The sequence below is a fragment of the Anguilla anguilla genome, chromosome 2 (assembly GCF_013347855.1).
Source record: "Anguilla anguilla isolate fAngAng1 chromosome 2, fAngAng1.pri, whole genome shotgun sequence".
Taxonomy (NCBI): domain Eukaryota; kingdom Metazoa; phylum Chordata; class Actinopteri; order Anguilliformes; family Anguillidae; genus Anguilla; species Anguilla anguilla.
The window spans coordinates 74,052,978-74,078,527 of NC_049202.1; the positions used below are offsets into that span (position 1 = coordinate 74,052,978).

General features: G+C 43.4%; 1 protein-coding gene across 1 annotated transcript in view; it reads left to right on the forward strand.

Moving 5' to 3' along the window:
• Positions 1-25,550, forward strand: part of LOC118220424 (deleted in malignant brain tumors 1 protein-like) — a 145,567-nt gene that overhangs the window by 41,686 nt on the left and 78,331 nt on the right. The window contains exons 6-9 of the mRNA XM_035404285.1: positions 16,260-16,574; positions 17,041-17,355; positions 17,894-18,208; positions 18,637-18,957. Coding sequence (XP_035260176.1) covers positions 16,260-16,574; positions 17,041-17,355; positions 17,894-18,208; positions 18,637-18,957 — 1,266 coding nt within the window. The remainder of the gene's footprint in view (positions 1-16,259; positions 16,575-17,040; positions 17,356-17,893; positions 18,209-18,636; positions 18,958-25,550) is intronic.

Sequence of the window (25,550 nt, forward strand, 5' to 3'; positions counted from 1 at the left end):
CCCAAGTACGTTTTTTTGGTTGAATCCTGTGGTAAGCCGCTCTGGATAAGAGTGTCTACTGAACGTAATGCAAATGTTGAGCAGGCTGTATCCACAGCCACAAATCCACTCTGCTTTGGCAAAGCAGAAAGCATTACGTCAGGTCTGCCATAATATTAGGGCAGATGTGTCTGTGGGAGATGCTAAACGGAATGAGGTCAGTCATAGTTTTAATGGAGATGTGTCTGTAGGAGATGCTAAATGTAATGAGGTCAGTCATGGTGTTAATGGAGATGTGTCTGTAGGAGATGCTAAACGTAATGAGGTCAGTCATAGTGTTAGTGGAGATGTGTCTGTAGGAGATGCTAAACGTAATGAGGTCAGTCATAGTGTTAGTGGAGATGTGTCTGTAGGAGATGGTAAAGGTAATGAGGTCAGTCATAGTGTTAGTGGAGATGTGTCTGTAGGAGATGCTAAAGGTAATGAGGCTGCTCAGCTCATCTGTGTCTCCTGCTCTAGGTCACTGGCCCCTCCGGCTGGTGGGGGGTGAAGGCGGGTGCTCTGGGATGCTGGAGGTGTTCCACGAGGGCTCCTGGCGGAAGGTGTGTGGAGACTCCTGGGATGCGATGGATGTCCAGGTGGTGTGCAGACAGCTGGGCTGTGGGTCAGCAGGAAAGGCTCATAGTAATGCTACATTTGGGATGGGGAAGGACGACCCCTGGCTGACTGAGGTGAACTGCAGGGGCACTGAGATGCACCTGTGGGACTGCCCACACCAGCACAGCCGCTGCCCACACCAGAACCAGGCTGGGGTCACCTGCACAGGTGAGCCTGCGACTCCAGATCACCTCAGGCTGACTGCCAGCTTCTGAGAAGATTAATCACTGGAGCCCTGACAGAAACACCCACCCTAAACCCCAGGAGCAGCTGAAAGATCCACCCTGCATTACAGCTCGATGATTACTTTATTCATGCGCTCACTAATAATGCAAGTAGAAAACATGATGCTTTGGAACTACATTTACATTTATCATAAGCTCTTATCCAGGGCAGCTTACAGAAGTGCATCCATAAAGATTTAGGCAACGAGCAGAGAGGATGTGACATCATCAGGGTCACAGCCAATAACAGCAGGCAGGAACAGGAAGTGGAACAACTGAATGAATAAATAACAAAACTCTTTATTTTTATTTTACAGGCCCTTTATATGAGTCCAGCTCCGCTGCAGGTACGGACTTTTCTGGATGGTGTAGGAGAGAGTTTGGGAGATAAAACCTGAGGCTGAGCTCAGAGCCCTGTAAATCACACAAACCCTTTCTCATGCCCAATAAAGAAAACAATGCATTTTAATTTATTTATTATTTTATTGTTTTAGGTACTCCTGCAATGACTACAAAACCAAAAGCACAGACAGGTAAAGTTGCCCCAGGAGTCATTTATACAGTAAAAAGAGGACCTATGATCTCACAACTAATTTCGGCTTTTGGGGCTAGCTTTTACATTAATGCTTTGTATTGCATTTCCACCATATAAATGGTGGTGGCTGTTTGCCTGAGTAGGTTGCTAAGTAACACTCAGTATTTGAGTGTTAATGCATAACTGCTTCTTGCAGTTTTTTGCCTGTTGGCAACAGTACCTCTGCATTAATGCATTAAGACAGAATGTAATCCTATAGAATTCTATCTAACGTTAAATGTGGTGTGGCTCTCAAAGCTCTGTGAATGTTGGTGTCAAAATAGTACTTTGATACTTTAATACAGTACTTTAACTTTGAATTTAAATAGACAGTGTTCTTGAACAGAGAAGAGAGAACACCCACGTTTTAGTACAGATAGCACAGGCTTAGCTAAAGTTTACTCGCTGGAAAGTTAACCATGCACTTGCTCTCAGGCCACCTTTTTATGTTGTAGTGGGTATCTTGTGGAATGACTCAGTTTGCTTAATGCAGACAGTTGCTCTGCTTTAATAGGTCACTGGATGCCTGGCTGTATAAGTACAGTACTGTAGGTGGAAACACAGCTGAGTGGTCAGTGTAAGTAGAGTAGAGGCAGTGTGCCATGTTCTCTGCTGATGCCCAACCCCTTGCCTTCGCCGTTTTGCAGTTGTGTCCAAACGGCCAGTGCCCCGATTAAAGGAGGCTCCGGCCAGCCCGTGTATCCCAGCAGTGGCCTTCCTGGTGATGGGGGCGCTGTTGTTCCTGCTGCTGGCAGTGCTGGGTGTTCTGCTGTTCCAGAACAGAGCGCTGAAGAGAAGTAAGGGGCGGACGGGTGCTGGGTGAAGCGCCATCACACGCCGAGTGTGACTGAAGAAGCCTCTCCAGTGATCAGCTCAGTGGGTTAACCACGCAGCTCTGAATGGGGGCTGATGGGAGGCTCGCCCAGTTAAGACCCTGCGCCAGTGCGTGTGGGTGGGCCCCGCAGTGTGGGGCCGAGTCCTCCATCACCAGCTGCCCTGAAAGCAAGGAGACTGCCAGGTGACGCGTGATTGGCTGCAGTGTTCCCGAGGGAGGGATTTGGTTGGCATGCTGATCGTGTCTTTTTGTGCGCCAGCGCCCCCCTGTGGTCGATCACATTCCTGCAGTCTGCCCGGATCAGTTATCCGTTATGTAAATGGTAAATGGACTGCATTTATATAGCGCTTTTATCCAAAGCGCTTTACAGTTGATGCCTCTCATTCACCAGAGCAGGGACACTTGCACACGCCCAGAGCGGGGATCGAACCGAATTATGAGAATTTGCACATTCCATTCCACCTGCAAACTTTTCTGAGAGTGGATATTTTAGTGTAGACATGACCTTATGAAAATATTTTGAATGAGACTTTTTCTTTCAATATACAAGATCACAGCAATTATTTGCTGAAAATGAGCCTTTCCCTGACTGTGTCTGTCTGTCTCCTGATCCGTCCCTGTAGGGGAGAACTTTCTGGCCCCCGAAAGTCCTCCAGCTCCCAGGGGGATGGACTATGATGATGTGGGGGAGTAGCCTTCTGAAAGTGGAGGAGCACTGTGAGATTGACAGTTCTAACTTCGAAAGTGTCCACCCACAAGTTTGGATAGAAGAACTTACATGGACTGCTTCATCCTACACATCTCAAGCAAAATGTTTTAATGTGATAAAACCATATCCCACTAGATGAGTTATTCATGAATTCATAATTCACCTGAAATTATTTACTGTGGACTCCTTAGCTCATTCATAAATTAGCTCACTGGAAATGCTGGTTCTTGTATACATTGAGAACAATAGCTTGCATTCACTGACACAATGAGACAGTTACTTTTTCTGACCAAGATGATGATGTACAGCTCAAACTACATCAAGTCAGTACTGGCCACTTCAATATGAAATGAATGCATCAACATTTTTGGAATGTAAAAATGAAAACTGTGCTTTAGCCTGTGTAAGCCTTTGCTTTAGATTTGTTTGTATTTACATCAAACCCTTTCAGTTTTGGCTGCTGTGTTCATCATGTGCAGGTCAGAGCTGTCCATGTTGGCTCTCTCTGATTGACACGTGGAAGGATAGCCAGACAGCACTTATCCAGCATCCCATCATGCTCCTTTGCAAGATCACATTTTTCAAGATGCTTTTATTGCACATAGCTGATGAGTTTGTTCATCTTTCCATTTGAGCAGAATATGAACAAGGCAGTAAGTCTGCACTGACTGCTTTTTCACTACTACTCATTTCATACTACTTTTATTACTACTCAAACTTGTTTAAAAAATTTTAACAAAAAAATATTTGACTACCTTTTTATATATTTAGTTTTTAGATATTCGGATGCTATATCTTGGAGAATTATACTCCTTTTGATAGACAAGATTTTATAGAAATGAAATATATTTAGCTAAAATGCTCACAATGTATTTCTTAGCCTTCTTAAGCAATACCAGTATTTTTAACAGCTGCATGTCAATAAGGCATTTTTAAATAAAGTTTAAAGACTGATTAAACTTTGTTTTCTCATTTCCTTTTATTTATATTCTACATTAATGTATTTGTTCATTCATTTGAGAAAATGCAGGGATAGGTATAGTACACAGTTTAGATTGTTTGCAGGTGTATGACACTGAAATAGAGGAAGAAAAACAGAACAGCAGCCATACCACCCTACACCCTGCTCCTGCTGAATGGCTGAAGCTACAGAAGTGTGGGCTTTGGGCAGGAGACCACTGGGGAAAACTAAGTTTCTTAAAACTAAACTAAATTAAATGAATTGCTGTTCTAGGAATCCCTCCCCGTTCCATCCCTCTAGGCATATCTCTTTATCCTCACAGATCGTACTTCCCCCTTTTATTTTATAGTCGTTCCCCTCAATTAATTCTCTCAGTGAACACTCCGGCATCTCTGGCGGTTTATATTCAATTCCGTGCTCAACATTCCACGCGCGCTTTACTGACACCTTGTGGTGAAAATATGCAAAACCTTTACAACGCCAACATGTCCTGCCTGCATCTCCTAGTCACAGGGATATTGCCCCAACTGTCCCAATCTCACTCCACCCTCGATTGCCCCAATGCCGTAATACAGATGTTCTCATCTTATCCCTTTTGAAAATCTAATAATCTTTATTTAATCAGACAGTTAAGTGAGTTCTCTTTTGCAGTGACAACCTGGGGAATCAGTGTGTGGGGAATTGGTAAATGGACTGCATTTTTATAGCGCTTTTATCCAAATCGCTTTACAATTGATGCCTCTCATTCACCAGAGCAGTTAGGGGTTAGGTGTCTTGCTCAGGGACACTTCGACACGCCCAGGGTGGGGATCGAACCGACAACCATCCGACTGCCAGACAACCGCTCTTACCTCCTGAGCTATGTCGAATTAAAGGTGTGTAATCACTCAGATGTAGAGGATGAGTTGGTGGTCAGATGTTTGTGGTACCTGGACCTCCAGGTGAGAGACACCTGTGGCCAATGACCATACCACCACAGTCCGTTAATGTGTGGCTTTTGTCATTTAACTGTACCCTCCTACAAGACAGAACAGAAGGTAGGAGAGCAATGAGAGGCCACTAATTAAATGAATAAACTGCACGGATGAATAACCTTAAACTCGCCTCTCCTGGTTTTAATGTTTAAGTCTCTATGTCTGTGTGATATGTCCCGCTGTAGGCTGCCCTGTCTTGGCTGATGCAGTACATACCTGCATCCAGATGAGGTCAGCAGAGGTCATGTTTCACTGTCAGCCAAAACTAAGTGGGGTAAAAAAAAATTTTAAATGACTGAAACAATGATTATAAGAAGATTCCCAGTGTGAAAACATCATAGGTGGAACCAGTCTACAGAGGAAGAGCCCGTCCTCCACTGACTAGCTTGCTATCAATAGTTAAAGATGAGCTAAATGCAATAGGGAGCTAATGGGGGATCTGTCAAAGCAAATAATCAGTGTTTGGGCAGATTATTGCCTGAGGTATTAAACTATGGTAAAATAGACTGCCCGTGTATATTAATTTAATACATGGTTCAGAAGAGCGAGGTCACCCATCCAGGCCTCCAGATGATAGGGGTTTGACCCCAGAGAGGTTCAACTCTGGAGCAAAATGCAGTGTGAATATTCCCTTTCCTCTGACATCATGCTTGAGTCACCGAGTCCTCCTGCTGTTTGTCTCGTCTGTGTGATTGGGGGGAGTGGGGAGAGGGGGAGGGTTGTCTGGGGAGAGGATTGACTAATGTGTTTGAAAACTCCATCTTGAAAGAATTGCAGATGTCAGCAACCTTCCTCTCAAACAAGGTGGGACACATGTGGTACCCCCACACAGTGAGGAAGATGATGAGGGAGGCAAAGAAGAGCCCAATGATCACAGTTTGAGTTTAGTTGCATTTTGAGGTCAACAAGTCTCATAATCAACCACAAAATGGCCCCCAGATACCAACAAGCTCCCTCTCCTAAACACTGTTTAAAGATATTGTGTTGAAGAAGATATCTGAAACCCCCAAAGTGGATGCTGTAACTGTATTTGAACTCCTAAATAAGTATAAAATAATTTACACACGGAGTATGTTGCCTTAGGTGTACTTTCTGAGAGAAATCAGCATGACTCTGATAGGCCCACATGACCTAACCTGACCTTTAACTGTGACACTGAGGAGCTTGCAGAGGGACTTCAACCCCCTCCAGTATCGCAGAGTATCCGAACGTAAACACAGCTGCCGGAAGTTGTACTGGTTATCGTGTACGTCTCATTCATCTGCATTTGAGTGACAAGCTTCTCTCTCCTCTGCAGAGGAGCTGCGGGTAAGAGACGCTCGCGTGGTTTCTGTGCTTTGATCACGCGCTCGCGTGGGAAGCAAAGCTAGCCTTCATAAATGATAAATGATGCTTGCAATCCTACTCATGTTAACTAGCAAGCAAACAGCAAGAAATCAAGCTTGTTCTAATGAAAAAAGGTTTCAGCTAAAATTAATAATACATTAATCACTTTCTAGCCAGCTTTCAGGTTAAAATTATTGTGGTTATGTTCAGTTTAATTCGTTCAAAATCAAAACACGACTGGCAAGAAAACATTGGTAGGTAGCTAACAAGCAAAGCTAGCCTTACAATCAAGGTTATTTGATGCTTACATTCCTACTCAAGTTAGCTAGCAATGCATTTATTACTTTCTAGCCAGCTTGCCAGGTAAAAATTAACTGTGGCAATTCCTTATGACAATTAATTATTTCCCACCACGTAAGTAATTCAGTTCATGTAAACCGTTGATACACACTCCTCTCTTGAGCGTCTAGCAGCGATTATAGCCTAACTATCGAGATTCTAAGTAACTGGAGATAAAACTTTTTTTTTTGCACTCCACGTAGACCATAAACCCTTGAATATAAAAACGACTCGAAGTCGACGTAGGACCCAAAGGCCAATGCGGCGTCTATGTATATCTCATAAAACAACACGTTTTCAACGTACAAAATTGCCAAGTTACTCACACATACAAGACATACACCGTTTACAACTCATTCCTTTAGGTTGCCAAAATATAGGCCTGCCATTAAAACTATTGATATAAAAATGACGCCAAGTTACGGTACTACAAACAATAAAGGCTATCTTGCCTCACCGAAATGAAATAAGATGTATTCCAAAGCAATGCTACCCAATATTTCCTCAATTCTTTCAAGTCACTTGGCCCTGTGTTTTGTAATCTTACCATTTTACAATGTCATGCAAACTTTGTGTCAGATCAAAGTGTCAAATATTTCGAATTGCAAAAGACTGCATTTGTTACCAAGGCCGAAAACCATAGACAGACTTTTGGAGGCTCTCGCACGAGCTCAACAGATCCTCACCGCAGTTTTAAACTATATGGTCAGTATTTACGTAGGGCCTATCTTCTTAAAAGCACTACCGTTTTAGAAAGGACTGTAGTTGTGATGAAGTATTAGACAGTTAGTGCTTTATGTCAAATAACTGCACTGAACTTCTTCGGAAACATGTAGTCAGCAGCCTTTTCTTCATTTTCCTTTCACTGGCCTGGCCAATCGGTGCTCAGCTTTTCTTTACACAATGACGTCATTACTGTTCGACGGCGGTAAAGTTGAACAAGACCTCCGGGAAGGCTGTGAGTACAGCTCCGAGAAGCTAGTGTCAAAATTTTATGAATTTTTTCATTATGTATTTTGCAACGATAGAAGTAATCGATATGCACTGATCCGTAGGTATTTCAGCAAATATTTCTTTGTGGTGAAAGTTCACGTTTGCCGTCGTGGTGAATAAGGATAATGAGGATAAAATGCCTACTGCTCAAGTTAGCTTGTTGAATTGAAGTTGTCCTTGACAATAACTCAGCTGGAACGATTAGCTGAAATGTTAGCCACCTTTGTTTTATTTTAAAGAAAAATGTGATGTATTCAGAATGTCTGCTAAGTGGCTATAAATATTTATTTTTCCATACGTAGGATTTTTGGGTGTAAATATAAAAGCTATTGTAGCTCGTTCATTAAGCATTGTGACAAAGCACACAGATTGTTATCTGTCAAGTATCTGAGACCTCCTCTGAGTGAGTAATAGAGAATAGTGTACATTAAAAGCTGATTAATTGATTAAATCAGCTGAATTGGTAACGTCCGTCGGTACGATGCTTATGTTAATCATTGGAAAGATGCAGCGGTATGATGAACAGTGCGGTGAGCGGAATAATGCGCGTGCTGTGCGTCAGCGCGCTGCAGGAGAGGGGGGAACGGGGGGAGTGGCCGCGTTCTCAGTCTGAGTGCTGCGGGACCAGCTTGGACTCCTCGCGAGGAAGAGCTGCACGTGGAGGATGAGGGATTTGAAGATGTGGAGGACAGGGACCCAACGGCCCATCATCCTGCAGCACCATCAGGTAAATCACCCACCCACCCTGCAGCCCTGAGGCCTGTCCCCAGTACCCCCACCAAACAGAGCACTCCTCCCCAGTCTGCCACTGCTGCTCCACCTGGGACAGACCCTCTGGTAAGATTTCACTGTTAAAGTTAAAATCTCGAAGATTTCTGTTTCGTTCTCTTTGGTGGTACCAATGGCGAAAAGTAGTAATTGCAGGTGTGTTTTTGCAGCTCACTTCCCAGAGATCCAGCTGGATCCAAGTGTCGCCTGTGTGACGTCAGTCAGTTTGCACCTGGGCCATGCCAACTATAACACTATTTACTGAATAAAAAATGGTTGTTATAAATGTAACATGTACATACTCATTCATTGTCTAACATTAGGCTAATTTAAGCTGTCTTTACACTGCCGAGCTGGGTTAAAATGCTGTAGCAGACCTGGGGTAGAATTAGTGATGATCAATTTCCACAGACGTTCTTTATCCACCTTTTGCCCGGTATGAACATCTTTGCACTGCAGAGAAGAATTTGCGGTATTCGCTGTGGCTCGTGCAATTATGTATTTCATGCACAATAAACAGTCTTTCTCGTGAATGATTGTTCTGTGATATTTTTGAAACAACTGCCTTGCAAAATGTTACCCCTGGTGTTTCTGGTTTTGCTAGCTAAACTGTTCGAGAATAAAGCTGAGCTGGGTGTTAAATTAGCAATCAGAGAAAGAATAATAAAATAAAAACAAAGGAGATTTCACCAAGAAAGGGCAAGACTGAAGGAACATATGAGGAAGCGTAATAAAATAACAACGCTAATCCATACTGCTGTATTCTTTTATTTACTTTTCTCTGGCTTGACATCTTTATACAGAAATCAGTCCCAGCTCTTCACCACCTATACCCCGGGTTAATGCTCTGTGTAAAGACGGCTTTATTCCGATCATTAGCCTATAATATATTGATGAACTTGATGGCAATGTAAATAACGGTAACGTTAAGGCCAATTCGGATCAATGATTTGCAACGAGACGAAACGGTTTTAGAATGTTGCAGAGATAATTGCAGCGGTGTGAACTGGTTAGTTGCAGAGCGTCTGAAGCCGTTGCCTGGGGTCTAAAAAGACCCACCTGGTCAAATCGCCAAGTGCAGTTAGAACGTTTACAATCAGACGTCTTGGAATTTTGCAAGTTGCATCCAGTCTCGTTGCGAATCATTGATCTGAACTGACCTTTAGTTAGCTACATTGCAACGTTGCAACAAGGTAGCATTGCATTCGAGAGACGGTTTGCGAGGTCGGTACCGGTCGGTAGCGTTAGCTAGCGTTTTTTCTAATTGTTAGCTGACATTAGATTGTGTTAATTACATTAGCTAGCTAGCTAACGCAACGTTACCTGATATGAGAGATGGCTACTGTGCGCAACTTTGCCTGAACTAATGTTGCCTTTCTTGACATGGTCCGGTAGCTAGCGTTAGCTGTGCAAATAGCTAGGCTATGTAATTTAGTAACGTTGCATTGTCATCGAATGTAATACGAAATCTACATCAACAAATAATGACATCTCATGTTACACAAAAACATTTTAGGGTTCCATAACCCCCCCTTTCTCTGTTATTGTAACGCTAGCAGACACCGGAAAAACAGTACGCCGCTCACACACAAGTGAGTTGAAGAGCGAGCCTGTTGCGTTAGCTCCGTCTACCCTCTCTGGCGGACCAACCACTGATGGGTGATGGAAAACGCGTCACTAACTGTGCGCCGCTTGTGATTTTTTCCCGGGAATGTCGCCACAGACACCCAGTTCTTTAATCATAAATTATAATAATAATAGAAATTAATATAATAGGCTCAATCGCCATTGTGTTACCTAATTCGGCGATAGATAGTGACTTAACAGACATTTATTTTAATGAAAATCTTCGTTTATTACTTTAACACACAGCACTGGCTTTGTGTGTTAAATGTTTCACTATGAACCCATAGAAGTCTTATATTTTGTTAAATGTTGCACTATTAACAAATTTCTTGTTGTAGAACGTACATTTCTCCATGGAAAGAAAAACTAAAATCCTCATTTTTCCTGTGAAAATGAGTGTAGAGGTGTTACGACCTGGCTCGAAAAGCCATAAGTCCAATTACCCAAAAACACAATCAAAAAGCTGATTTAAAAACACAAACCCAGACATTTATTAGAATAACAAACAAATCACAAACTAAACGAAGGAAATTCCGCAAAGTTCAAACAAAACGATCTTCACAAAAACTACAAACCCAAAACCGCAAATCAAACCACAAACCACACACAAAAGAAACATGAAAGAAGATCTCAAAGAAAGACTTCCAAACCACAAACTCAAAAGTCCCCAAAAGAAACTGTCCCCTGCCTCATACTACTGGGCTTATATTGGGCCACAGGCAGGTGGAGGCAATCAAGCGATTAGGCAGTTAGGTAATTACCTCCACCTGCCCTACCCAGACCAGCAGAGGACGTAACAAGAGGTTGGTCAGTCTGCTGGGTTGCCCACCTTGTTACTTTTTTGTTTGACCATCATTGTCATAATTATTCTTTTTAAACCTTTAATAAAAATGCATATTTTCACTAAAATTCAGTCTTTCGCTGTGTTATTACATCCTATTTTCATGTCTTTTATTTGCTTTATGCATTTGCATTTACACTGAAAATGTATCAGGAATATTATCATTTATTAAACAAAGTGCATCAGGGCTTTGCTGCATCGGGTTTCAGACTGCACTTTGTCTTTTATTGGTTTTTTTAAATTCTTACACATTGAAAGATCATCACCTGAACAGGCCTCATACAAAAACATTAAAATCCGAAAATAAGCCAACACAATAACAGTTATGATCAATTTACAAAAGTCCAAATGAAAATCAAAAACTTCGCTGTTTCAACTGTACATGGTGGATGTGTGATGGATGGGTGCCTCTCTGGGGGGTGGACTAAATGATCAGTTCTTTCCAATGGTCCACCCCCCATTTCTCTCTCGCCAGGTTTTTGTTTTTCCTAAAGGCCCAAGACTGCACTGGGTTTCAGACTGCACAGCCAAACACTGCACTGAAAACTCCATCCTTTTTAGAAACATGCCGCTTTCTTCTTCTGTGTCTGTCAGCGCAGTGTGTCACAGGGGCGGGGTCTTCTGGTGGGAGGAGTCCTGACAGCCTGCAGTGACGCAAAGTTGGAATATATGGAGAAAATGTAAATGGCGTGCGCTGATTTGTCACTGTGGCTGTTTGAAGTGTTCCTGCAGTGCTCTTATAAGGCAGCAGTGAGTGTGATTGGTGGGGGGGAAAGAGTGTGCTGTCTCTCAGAGGGGGGCTGGGTGTGTGCACAGGGCTCAGTCTCTCTGAGAGCTCGAAGGTGAAGGTGTGAGCATCCACTCTGCTCTGAGGAAGGTTTGGTTCGTTTGCGCTGAAGATGGAGAGATGTCTGTTCTTTCTCTCTCTCTCCTCCCTGCTCCTGCTCTCCACAGTCAGTGAGTACCAGCTTTATCCTCCTCTCCAGCTTCTCCACACCCAGTCAGGGCTCAGAGACTGGGGGTCAGGGCCGAGGGGTCAGAGGGGCAGCTCTCCAGGCCGGGCAGGGCTCCAGGCCATCTCTAAACACCAGAGTTTACTGTAGTAATATTTCTCTGCATCATTCATGAAGCTTTCATGAAACTAATTTTATTATTAATTATTTAGGAAATGTTTCTTTGTTTGATTCAATGGTATATGAAACATGATATTTGAATAATCCAACCAAAATAAAGTTTTTTGTTTGATCATGTTTGTGTTTTAGTAAATATAAATATATGTGAATATAAAGATCTTTTTCAATTATTGTTTTTATCGTTTCCGTGTCTATGTAATTTGGCACCTGATAGTCATGAAACAGTCCAGGTATTAGTTGGCGTTCCCAGAAATACCTGATGTTTGCGTGAAATTTATATCATAAGTTGGCCTAATTAATATTTTCACTTTTTGTAGTTGCAAGTTGCTTTTTATTGGTGTATTTTTATAAGAACTCTTCCGTCTTTAGTGCGTTATAACGGAAGACACAAAGGAAATGTGACGTACTCTCATCAGTGATACATTTGATGCCTTTATGGCAGCATATTAATAATATATTGCACTTATTAAAATGCTCTCATCTCATGAAACTTATTACAGCAACTTTTAAAAAGAAAAGAAAAAAAACTTGGCACATGTTAGTGCATCAGTGGTAACACCTGCTCAAACCTCAACTTCAAAAGCAGGACTGAAGCAACATTGATCCAGTCAGACTTCCTGTGTAATTCTTTTAAAATAACACACTCTGAACAGATAATATTCTCCACCACTGCTTACGGCTGCAAATGGAAAATATTATTTTATTTGAAACTCACATAAGTTTGAATATGTGGTCTTTTTCATGCAATATTTTACTATCAATTTAAAAACATGCAAATTTTTCAAATTAAATAATTATTGAAATTTCACGGGAAAAATTTAACGAGGACATACTCCATAGGATGAACGCTAAAAGTATAAAAGTGATTGTTAAACAGGAATTTTGTAGAGCTGAACTACTAACGTCAAATAAAAATATATATAAGCTAACATTTCAAATTCATGTTTAATCCTCATTGTGGATACATACCATTTCACTGAAAACATATTATATGACATTTAATTGGAAGAGACTTTTATTCAAAGTAATGTACAATAAGTACATAACATCACCGTCACTAATGTTAAATATTAAAACAGTATAATGTACATCTACGTACGCCCAGGGCTGTACATAATATCATTAAATGGTTAAAATTCATTCCAGATGAATCTCCTTTTTCACTGATAAATGAGTTCTTATGAAGATGCACTGAGCTTGGTAGGAAGAGTGGTCTCCTGTTTCTCGTCTGTGTCTTTTGAGGAGCCGTACTCTGCACAGCCAGCGTTTTACGATGCACAGGAGTTTACTGAGGTTACATTACATTACATTACATTACATTCATTTAGCAGACGCTTTTATCCAAAGCGACGTACAAAAAGTGCATTTTCATGATCGTAGACAACTGCTGAACACGGGTTCAGTAAGGTACAATTACTTATTTTGTAAAGCTATTTCTAGCCGAGAACAAAGAACACTATCCTGGTCTGACATCTGCAGGTTCATGTCTGAGTGACCATTCAGCCAGGGAATGCAACAGAAGGTGAAAAGTCTTAGTACTGATCTGCAATAAACACGCTTGGTGTTCCAGTCTACTTCTAATGCTCTCAGTTTCTATAGAAAGTAGACCCTGGTAAGGCTGATTACATTTTGAATAGATCTGTGTCTGTACTCCGCTTGAGATGTCTGCAAATGTCAAATCTCAGGTTTTTAATACCATCTCATTTGCAGCATTCTCATTTCCTATTTTCAGTGCAGCAAAACAGTTCTTATGTCTGAGAAAGTGAAGGGGTTTTCTCCACCTTGTGGCCGACGTGTGCACCTGCATTCTGTAGGGGCTTAATTTCCCTGAGGGATGAGCACCAGTGGCGTCACTAGGGTTGGTGATACCTGGTGCGATCGACCGTTGGTGTCACCCGATTTTGTCGATGGGTGCGGGGGGGGGGGGTGCAGGCAGGTGTGGGCGCAAGGAATTGCGTGTTATGACGCCTCTGATAAGCACTGTCACACAAGTGCCATCTGCTTATTCAGTCATGTGACCGGTCTCACTGGCAGAGCTTGTGTCACAGCGTACAAAGCCAGGGTAATAGAGCACAACCTAGTGGTGTGCCTGTGTTCCTGCAGACACTGCTGGGGGCATATCCTTTTCAATTCTCAGCAAAAACTTGGGGTTTACACCCATGGTAAACCAGGCTTAACATTATTGAGAATCTATAAACAGTGGTCCTACATAAGAACCAGGTTTATCTATAAGATGTTTATGTACAGCACTGTGTGCCGTAGTTTTTTCCATGTTTGGTTTATTGACTGTTCATTTCCGTTTAGTTGCGTGCTGATGTGTTCCAGTCTTTTATTTTTAATTGTTTGTTCATATTGTTTGAGTGTTTCACAGTATCTTAGGCGTAAGTCTTGGTTTTTGGGATTTTTATGTTTTTGGTTCTCAGCTTTTTTTCTCATAGTTTTACATTCCTCATCAAACCATTTTTCATTACATTCTTATTATCATTTTTCATATTTGTGGTTTTTAACTTGGATTTTTTAGCTACTTAAAAAAATTATTCAAGTAAATTATGACCAGGTCTACGCCTTATTTTGAGGGTTGATACTGTGTGTTTTGAAATATTTCTATTAGAATTTTTATTTAATCACTGCCAATTGCCTCTTTGTATAATTGTGTGCTGTTTGGAGCCCATCTGTAGAAAGGATTGAGGTTATGTATGTGTGTTGGACTGCTGTGTTCTCTTTATGAGCTCAGTGATCTGACTGTGATCTGATAAGGGTGTTTGTGGTCTGACAGTAAATGCATTTATGGAGGAGGGGTTTAGGTCCGTGATGGCATAGTTTACTACACTGTTACCAAGAGCTGAACTGTATGTACAGTATATCTACCTAAAGAGTCCCCTCTGATCATGCCATTTATTATATAGAGACCAAGACTTTGACAGAGATTCAACAGTGCCTTACCATTTTTATTAATTACTCTGTCATAATTATTTTGCAAGGATAAATTTATTGAGTGACACGGATTAGTTGCTCCAAATATATGACAAATTCCCAATTTCCCAAGGACTAAAGTCAAGTTGTTTACCTGTCCTGGAGTTAAAATCTCCACATAGGAGTACCTTCCCCTGGGCCTGGGAGTTGCAGATTTCCGTGTAGAGATTTAGGAACATGTCCTCTGAGTAATAAAGGGATTCAGAGGGTGTATATATGCTGTACATAGGAATAGGTGAGATTTGGAGGGATGTGACATTACTTATTTTTAGCCAGATATGCAAATCTGCTATTTTGATTATTTTCATTGAGCCTGCAAGCTCCTACTTGTACCATTTTATAATGCCCCCAGAACCTCTGGCATGCTGGACATTGCTGTGCTTGAGGGATGGCAATACTATTTCTCTGTAGCCTAAGGGACAGTAAGTTGATACATCTCTATGCACCATGTCTCCTGGAGGATTAAAATATCTATATATTTTATGCTACTGATAAAATCTGGATTTGTGCTCTTCAGCCCATATACTGAAGAACAAAAGCCCTGATTGTTCCAACTGCTAATTGCAAGTGATCTCCTTACATAAACAATAAGTGATTGCATTGAATGGGGCATAATGACAAACTATCAACTAATTTAATTATTTTATTCTGTCTTTCATGTTGTGGATTGATAGGTGGTTCCAATGCCTCCTTCAGGTCAAGTTTCTATTGACTTTGAGTACAGTAGTAGGATGCAGGACCTGGGGGTTTTTTAGGATAGGTGGAGGCTGAGTGTAGTCTAGCGGGTGGAGATTTAATATTTAACAACATACTAAGATGAGGGTGTCACAAATGGTCATAGGTTTATTTTTGTAGAAGCTTGCGTTCCATTGCTTTGTTCGACTTCTATTTCTCTTTTTCTTTTCCCTATTTAATCTGTTTGTTTTTGTGTCTTAGTATTGTTGTTCATTTTGATATGGTGATTTCTTTATTTTAGCTGCTTTTGTTGCTGCTGAATGACTGTATGTATCTTTAATGGTTGTAATTGACATTTTACATTTTTTTAAAACATTACTTTTTTCTTTTTTCTTTTTTAAAAATCAAAACAGAAACCATAACACATTTAAACATAGACATTTACAAAAATTACGAAACATAATAACACTCAAAAGGATAACATAAAGAATGACTGTATGTATTGTGAAATAAAGGTTTGTTAAAACTCAAACTCCCCCCCCCCCCCCCCTCCCCTCCCCTCCCCTCCCCTCCCCTCCACTCTCCCCCTTCCCCCCTCCCCTCCCCTCCCCTCCCCTCCACTCCCCTCCCTCCCCTCTCTCCCCTCTCTCTCTCTCTCTCTCTCTCTCTCAGGCAGTGAGGATGTGAGGCTGGTGAATGGAGGCAGCCCATGTGCTGGGAGAGTGGAGGTTTACCATCAGGGAGAGTGGGGGACGGTGTGTGAAGATAACTGGGATATGACAGATGCTGGGGTGGTGTGTAGACAGCTGGGCTGTGGAGATGCTGTAGAAGCACCAGGGAATGCTCACTTTGGCCCAGGGTCTGGGAGAATATGGATGGATGATGTGTCCTGCGGGGGATCAGAATCCACGCTGAAGGAGTGTCGCTCAGCAGGATGGGGTAAACATAACTGTCATCATGGATGGGATGCTGGAGTGATCTGCTCAGGTAGGACTCAGTATTATTCAGCTCTTACCAATGTTCTTATACCAACACAGGACTTTGGATTTACATGAGGATATATTAGTTTCATAAATGCATATATTATTACATAACTAAAACATAGCATTACATTTTAAAATGTGGTGTTATGAAGTAAATTTCTGTATTGCTCCTTTCACTGAACTAATTCAGCACTTACGCAGTCACAGCAGAATATTTGTGTTTCTGATGTATTTCTCTTTTTCTGACGCTATCAGAACATTTATTCTTTTAAAGTTTAAGTCTGAAGTCTTATACGGGATTGGCTGATCTCACACTGCCGTAGACGTGTGATTGGCTGATATCACACTGCTGTATTCCGTGTATAATAGCCATGCAGTCCTGTATTCACGCAGCTGTGCTCACTGTTGTCTCTGGAATAAGGTGCCAGTCATTGCTGATGATTGTCTCTTTATTCCCTGTTTAACTGCAGCCCATCGTGAGGTCAGGCTGGTGGGCGGGTCTGACCTGTGCTCTGGGAGAGTAGAGATGTATCATGGGAGCTCCTGGGGCTCGGTGTGTGATGCTGACTTTGACCAGCGGGATGCAGAGGTTGTGTGCAGGGAGCTGGGCTGTGGAGTTCCTAAAGAGCTGCGGGGGGCAGCTGCGTTTGGCCAGGGGGAGGGCCAGGTGTGGGCAGAGGAGATTCAGTGTTCAGGCAACGAATCTCACATTTACTTCTGTCCCAAAGCACCCTCACAGAATCAATCCTGCTCCCATGGAAACGATGTGGGACTGGTGTGTTCTGGTAAGAGTCATTTGTATACTGTGTGTTTCAGTGACACTGGGTTAATATAGTCCTAAACAGATTGTATGCATTTATATTAAAGAAGATCAAGATATTCATTCATTATACTGTGAAATGTTGCATGTCAGGGGCTGTAATGCTGGATATTGTGATGCAGATATAATCTGTAAAATGCAGTGAACACTATAGAGGGTAGGGATGTGCAGCCCATAGCCCTCTGATAGGGGAAGCACACCATATGTACCATAGACACATAGGAAGAGGAAGCACACAGAGCTATCACAGCCGTCCTGTGAGCTGCAGGAATTCACATACAGGCATTTCTGAGCAGCGGCATCTCCCAGTGTCTGTGAGTTTAATCTGTGTGGAGTTTGCATGATCTCCCAGTGTCTGTGAGTTTAATCTGTGTGGAGTTTGTATGATCTCCCAGTGTCTGTGAGTTTAATCTGTGTGGAGTTTGTATGATCTCTCAGTGTCTGTGTGAGTTTAATCTCTTTCTCTCTCTCTCTCTTTCTCTCTCTCTCTCTCTCTCTCTCAGGCAGTGAGGATGTGAGGCTGGTGAATGGAGGCAGCCCCTGTGCTGGGAGAGTGGAGGTTTATCATCAGGGAGAGTGGGGGACAGTGTGTAGTTATCAGTGGGATATGACAGATGCTGGGGTGGTGTGTAGACAGCTGGGCTGTGGAGATGCTGTAGAAGCACCATACTATGGTCTCTTTGGCCCAGGGTCTGGGACAATATGGATGAGTCATGTGTCCTGCAGGGGATCAGAATCCACATTGAAGAAGTGTCGCTCACAAGGATGGGGTATAGATAGCTGTCATCATGGATGGGATGCTGGAGTGATCTGCTCAGGTAGGACTCAGTGTTATTCAGCTCTTACCAATATTCTTATACCACCACAGGACTTTGGATTTACATGAGGATATATTAGTTTCATAAATGCATATATTATTACATAACTAAAACATAGTATTACATTTTAAAATGTGGTGTTATGAAGTAAATTACTGTATTGCTCCTTTCACTGAACTAATTCAGCACTTACGCAGTCACAGCAGAATATTTGTGTTTCTGATGTATTTCTCTTTTTCTGACGCTATCAGAACATTTATTCTTTTAAAGTTTAAGTCTGAAGTCTTATACGGGATTGGCTGATCTCACACTGCTGTATTCCGTGTATAATAGCCATGCAGTCCTGTATTCATGCAGCTGTGCTCACTGTTGTCTCTGGAATAAGGTGCCAGTCGTTGCTGATTATTCTCTCTTTATTCCCTGTTTAGCTCCAGCCCCTCGAAAGGTCAGGCTGGTGGGCGGGGCTGACCTGTGCTCTGGGAGAGTAGAGATGCATCATGGGAGCTCCTGGGGCACGGTGTGTGATGCTGACTTTGACCAGCGGGACGCAGAGGTTGTGTGCAGGGAGCTGGGCTGTGGAGTTCCTAAAGAGCTGCGGGGGGCAGCTGCGTTTGGCCAGGGGGAGGGCCAGGTGTGGGCAGAGGAGATTCAGTGTTCAGGCAACGAATCTCAGATTTACTTCTGTCCCAGAGCACCCTCACAGAATCAACCCTGCTCCCATGGAAACGATGTGGGACTGGTGTGTTCTGGTAAGAGTCATTTGCATACTGTGTGTTTCAGTGACACTGGGTTAATATAGTCCTAAACAGATTGTTTGCATTTATATTACATTACATTACATTACAGGCATTTGGCAGACGCTCTTATCCAGAGCGACGTACATGGTGGGTGTTACGTCCCTCCGCCTCAGGTGGGGGCGCTGGCCGTTTGGACACGCGTGTGTCTTAAAGTTAATTGTGAGCACCTGTGGCGGTGCCCTTTTAAGAAGCCTGGAGTCGGCTTCTCATGAGATGGGAGCTTTTTCTCCTCACCTCTCGACCACGGCCGGGTCTTGATCTTATCTGGTGTTTTGCAGCTATTTTAAGTATTTCTTTTTGTAATTAAATAAAGTTATTGGTTAGTTTTGGGAAGCCTTTGTGTCGGCATCGCTTATGTTCGCGGGGGCTTGAGAGCAACCGTAACAGTGGGCGACATAGCTCAGGAGGTAAGACCGATTGTCTGGCAGTCAGAGGGTTGCCGGTTCAAACCCCGCCCTGGGCATGTTGAAGTGTCCTTGAGCAAGACACCTAACCCCTAACCCCTAACTGCTCTGGCGAATGAGAGGCATCAATTGTAATGCGCTTTGGATAAAAGCGCTATATAAATGCAGTCCATTTACCATTTACAACAAAGTGTATAACCATAACCAGGAACAAGTATGACGAAACCCCTAGAGAGAAGTACTGGTCCAAGTTCAGGGAACAACCGCATAGTTCAATTTGGACCCTGAAGGTTAAACTGATTAACACTAAACAACGAGAACGGCAACAACGCAGTCTATGGAAAAAATACAAGCAGTAGTTAAGACAGTTAATGCACCTAAGTCACCTACGAAACAGCTGCCTAGTTACAACCCTAAGCTTACAGTCATTTACAGGGGGGTAGGGAGGGATGGGGAGAGGTGCAGCCTGAAGAGGTGAGTCTTCAGTCGTCATTTGAAATGGATCAGTGTCTCAGCTGTTCTGACCTCCACAGGGAGGTCATTCCACCATTGTGGGGCCAGAACAGACAGGAGACGTGTTCTGGAAGTGCAGGTGCAAAGAGGGGGAGGTGCTAGGCGTCCTGAGGTAGCAGAACGGAGGGATCTGGCTTGCATGTAGGGTTTGAATATCTTGTGGAGGTATGCTGGGGCTGATCACTTGACTACCTGGTATGCTAGGACCAATGTTTTAAATTTGATGCGAGCTATAACAGGCAGCCAGTGGAGGGTAGTGAGCAGGGGAGTGGCGTGGGAGTGTCTGGGGAGGTTGAAGACCAGACGAGCCGCAGCATTCTGAATGATATTAAAGAAGATCAAGATATTCATTCATTATACTGTGAAATGTTGCATGTCAGGGGCTGTAATGCTGGATATTGTGATGCAGATATAATCTGTAAAATGCAGTGAACACTATAGAGGATGTCCAGCTCATAACCCTCTGATAGGGGAAGTACACCATATGTACCATAGACACACAGGAAGAGGAAGCACACAGAGCTATCACAGCCTTCCTGTGAGCTGCAGGAATTCACATACAGGCATTTCTGAGCAGCGGCATCTCCCAGTGTTTGTGAGTTTAACCTGTGTGGAGTTTGCATGATCTCCCAGTGTCTGTGTGAATTTAATCTGTGTGGAGTTTGCATGATCTCCCAGTGTCTGTGAGTTTAATCTGTGTGGAGTTTGTATGATCTCCCACTGTTTGTGACTTTAACCTGTGTGGAGTTTGCATGATCTCCCAGTGTCTGTGAGTTTAATCTGTGTGGAGTTTGTATGATCTCCTAGTGTCTGTATGAGTTTAATCTGTGTGGAGTTTGTATGATCTCCCAGTGTCTGTGTGAGTTTAATCTGTGTGGAGTTTGTATGATCTCCCAGTGTTTGTGAGTTTAACCTGTGTGGAGTTTGCATGATCTCCCAGTGTCTGTGTGAGTTTAATCTGTGTGGAGTTTGCATGATCTCCCAGGGTCTGTGTGAATTTAATCTGTGTGGAGTTTATATGATCTCACAGTGTCTGTTGGAGTTTAATCTGTGTGGAGTTTGTATGATCTCCCAGTGTCTGTGTGAGTTTAATCTGTGTGGAGTTTGTATGATCTCCCAGTGTCTGTGTGAGTTTAATCTGTGTAGCCTGTGTGTGTGTGTGTGTGTATGGGTGTACAATACAATACAATGCAATACAATAAGCTCTTATATAGCGCTCTTCATGCATACATTCCAGTGTGCTTTACGAAATAAATAAATGAATATATATATAAATAAATAAATAACATAAGAAGCCAAAACTAAGAGGATCCGGCACATGAAAACAAATAAGTCTTAAGATATGATTTAAAAGAACCAATTGTAGCTGCACCTCTGATATGGCTTGGGATTGAATTCCAGAGGCACGGTGCAGCGCAGCTAAAAGCTCTTCCCCCAGCTGTTTTTAATTGGCAACGAGGAACCACTAAAAGTTCAGCAGTAGCTGAACACAGGGTACGACAGGGAACATAAGGTTCAATCAAATCCTGCAAATATGAAGGTCCAAAGCCATGCAATGCTTTGTAAGTAGTTAGCAACACTTTAAATTCAACCCTGGATTTAACAGGGAGCCAATGCAATGATTTAAGAACAGGAATGATATGCTCTGAGCGGTGTGTGTGGGTAAGTACTCTGGCTACTGCTCTGGGTGTGTGTGTGTGTGTGTGTGTATATGAGTGTGTGTTTGTGTGTGTGTGTGATTTGTCGTATGTACGTGTGTGTGTGTGTGTGTGTGATTTGTCGTATGTACGTGTGTGTGTTATTGTATGTGTGTGTATGCATGTGTCTGTGTGCCTGAGTGTGTGTGTGTGTGTGTTTGTTTGTGTGTGTGAGTGTGAGTGTGTCTGCATGCATGTGTGTGTGAGTGCGTGTGTATGTATGTGTGCGTGAGTGTGTGCATGTTTGTATATGTATGTGTGTGTATGTATGTGTGTGTCTGTGTGTGTGTGTTTGCGTATGTGTGTGTGTGTGTGTGTGCGTGTTTGTGTATGTATGTGTGTGTGTGTGTGAGTGTGTTTGCGTATGTGTGTGTGTGTGTGTGTGTGTGTGTGTGTGTGCGTGTTTGTGTATGTATGCGTGTGTGTGTGTGCGTGTGTGTGTGTGTTTTGTACCTGTGTATTCTGTTAGCCTCTTCCCTAAGCCTCCTTTATTATCTCAGTGTTGGTCAGATGCTAACCCCACTGTGCTGTGTGTAGGGTACACTGAGTCCAGGCTGGCTGACGGCCCTGATAACTGCTCTGGTCGAGTGGAGCTGCAGGACCTGGGTATCTGGGGGACAGTGTGTGATGCATGCTGGGACAGGAGGGCCTCCAATGTCCTCTGTCAGCAGCTGAAGTGTGGGACTGCAGTGGCAGTGCCAGGACAGGCCTGGTTTGGAGAGGGCAGTGAGCCAATCAGAGCCGATGTGTTTGATTGCCATGGGAACGAGACACGCCTCTCACAGTGTGCTGTTTCCTCATGGAGCCGAGCTGTGCTCTCACATGGACAGGATGCTGGAGTCATCTGCTCTGGTGAGGAGTCCTGCTCTCTGTACTGTGTACATGGAGAGAGGGAGAGAGAGGGAGAGAGAGGGAGAGGGGGTATAAGTCAGGATGAAAAGGCTAACCCTAATACACTTGGGTTTATCAGAGGAGTCTAACCCTAACCCTAATACACTTGGGTTTATCAGAGGAGTCTAACCCTAACCCTAATACACTTGGGTTTAACAGAGGAGCCTAACCCTAACCATAATACACTTGGGTTTAACAGAGGAGTCTAACCCTAATACACTTATGTTAATTTATTTTTATTTTTATTTTATTTAACCAGGTTAGTCTTATTGAGATTAGAAATCTCTTTTTCAAGAGAGACCTGGCCAAGAAAGCAGCAGTTGATTACAGACACAACAAAATTTCAACATTTAACATATTATAAAAGCAGACAAACAGCAATGTTCAAAGTTTATCAGAGGAGTCTAACCCTAACCCTCATACATTTGGGATCCTCAGGCTCTGCCCTCTCAGCTCTGGATGGGACGGTGCGGCTGGCTGGAGAGGGTGCGTGTGAGGGCCAAGTGGAGGTGTACTACCAGCAGACCTGGAGCAGAGTGGGGGGGTCCTGGAGCTTCAGTGAGGCCTCGGTGGCCTGCAGGCAGTTGGGCTGTGGCTCTGCAGTGCAGGTCTACAGCTCCTCTCCGTCTGGGACGGGGGGCAGTGCGGAGTGTCTGATGGGGGTTCAGTGCTCCGGGAGAGAGGCTCACCTGGGGAACTGCAGCACTCCACACAATCTCACCTGCAGCTCCAGGGAACAGGTGTCCATCGTCTGTTCCAGTGAGTACAGGTTACTAATGAAGCTTCTCTGCAGTCTCTAGCTGCTTGTTTGACATGGGGGGAAATTGTATACTCAACCTAAAGGATTTTTTAAAAGTATTAGGAATCAGAGTATTTAAAACAGACAGAGCTTGTGTAATAACTCAGATAACTTCTCTCTATTTCTCTTTCTCACCCCCTCTCTCTCTCCCCCTCTCTCCCTTTTTCTCTCCCTCTCTCTCTCTGTTTCTCTCTCTCTCTCTCAGATCACAGGTCTCTCAGGCTGGTGGGGGGAGGGGGGGACTGTGCTGGGCGGCTGGAGGTGTTCCACAGGGGCTCCTGGGGGACAGTTTGTGATGACTCCTGGGACCTGGAGGATGCTCAGGTGGTGTGCAGGCAGCTCCAGTGTGGGACGGCCCTCAGTGCCCCGCTACCCTCCTTCTTTGGGCCAGGAAATGGACCCATCTGGCTGGATGAGGTGGGCTGTGTGGGGAATGAGATGTCCCTGTGGGACTGTCCCACAGCCGGATGGGGACAAACTGACTGTGGACACAAGAAGGACGTGGGGGTCGTGTGTTCAGGTTTGGAACTCATTGGAACATCTAAAGTTTCTGCTTTTACTCTGACACTAATTTGGTGTGAATACATGATACCTGATTGGTCAGTAAATTCAGGTGTTCAAAGTGATGAGATTTATCTCAGGAGAGCAGTGGCTAACAGAACACACAGCTTTTCATCCTGACTTATACCTGCACCCGATACATTTACCTTTCTATCCTCTGTCATTTCTGGCACAAGATTTTAAGGTTATGTTTATTTTTAAACCATTTTGTCCCTGAGAGATTTCTAACGTTATTGTAGAATTCAAGGAGATGAGACTGACCGAGGGCTGTTCTGGGAATTTGGAAGTTTTCTACAATGGCACCTGGGGCAACGTGTGCTACAATCAAATGACTACAGACACGGCTACTCTCATATGTCAGGAGCTGAACTGTGGGAAGAGCGGACTTGTGTCTAAAACACAGTCAAGACTGGAATCAGCTCCAAACTGGCTGGATCATTTCAAATGTCGCCCACATGACTCCACTCTGTGGCAGTGCCCATCAAAGCCTTGGGGTGAGAATACCTGCGGGCAAACCAGCGTGGCTTCATTTACCTGCACAGGTAAACCTCACTCTACTGCAGACTTTATACTCCTGTTAGGACCAGTATAATAAACCTCATGACTGCGAACACAGTATCACTCCTATTGGGAACAGCAGCATAAAACTCTCCTTACTGCAGACTTTAGTACTTCTCAGGGCTGGCCTGTGGCATAAATGGTCTATGCGGTTGTTTAGGGCCACAACCGCTAGGGGGGGCCACACTGCCGGAGAGAGGGAGGGGGGGGGGGGGCATGATTCAGTGTTTATCTGAGGTAAATAACGTTATTTTCGCAGTTACGTTATTCATCCCCTATCGCAGAATTAGCGGTATACATTTTTAACAGAATGGCACCCAAACATTTCACAACAATGCAATGTATGAAGGATTTTACTAAGTGAACCCCCTCCCCCTGCCGCTCAGAAAGATTTGCTTAGGGCCACCGAACTCCTAGGGCCGGCCCTGGGTGGATGATATGAAATCATTAATGAAGCTAATTTGCCTTAAACTGGTAAATATGTAAGTCAGTGTGGCAAACAAGCCTGCCACAGGCCACCGAAGTGGCTTTCCAAGGGGCCCTCCAGCACAGAGACACAGGGAGAAGATGTTCAAGCAGTCCAGATTTATTTACAAGGGTGGCAAGATGGTACAGCCAAATGAGCAGGTGTAGAGCAGTTATGACCGAGGCTCCTTTGTGTGGGTGGGGATGGCAGATTTAACCTGTGCACACTGATTGCCTCACTACGCACAGGTGCAGCCCCCCTGTTCCTGGGTCCAATCAGCCTGGCCAATTATCCAATTCCTAACCAATTAGATAACTAGCCAGGTCTAATTAGCTTGACCCAGGACAGGTGTGGCTGCTTAAACCAGTCATCCCCACACCACTGTCAGCTTATTAGTTTTTGCAACATTAAATTGGTAAAACTATGGACTATTGTGAATTTTTGAAAGGTTTTTATTGTAACCCGATGAATGAGATTTTTTGAAGCTCTAAGTAGTGCAGTTTGTTTCTGATATGGAATGAACCTGTCTCTGTCTTTGTGTTTGAAAATTTTTATTAAAATCAATAAATTTATTTATTTATTTCTCTTCACATCAAAGGGAAAGAGGATGATGAAGTTCCACGAAGCAAATTGTCATGTTCCTCAGCAGCAAATCA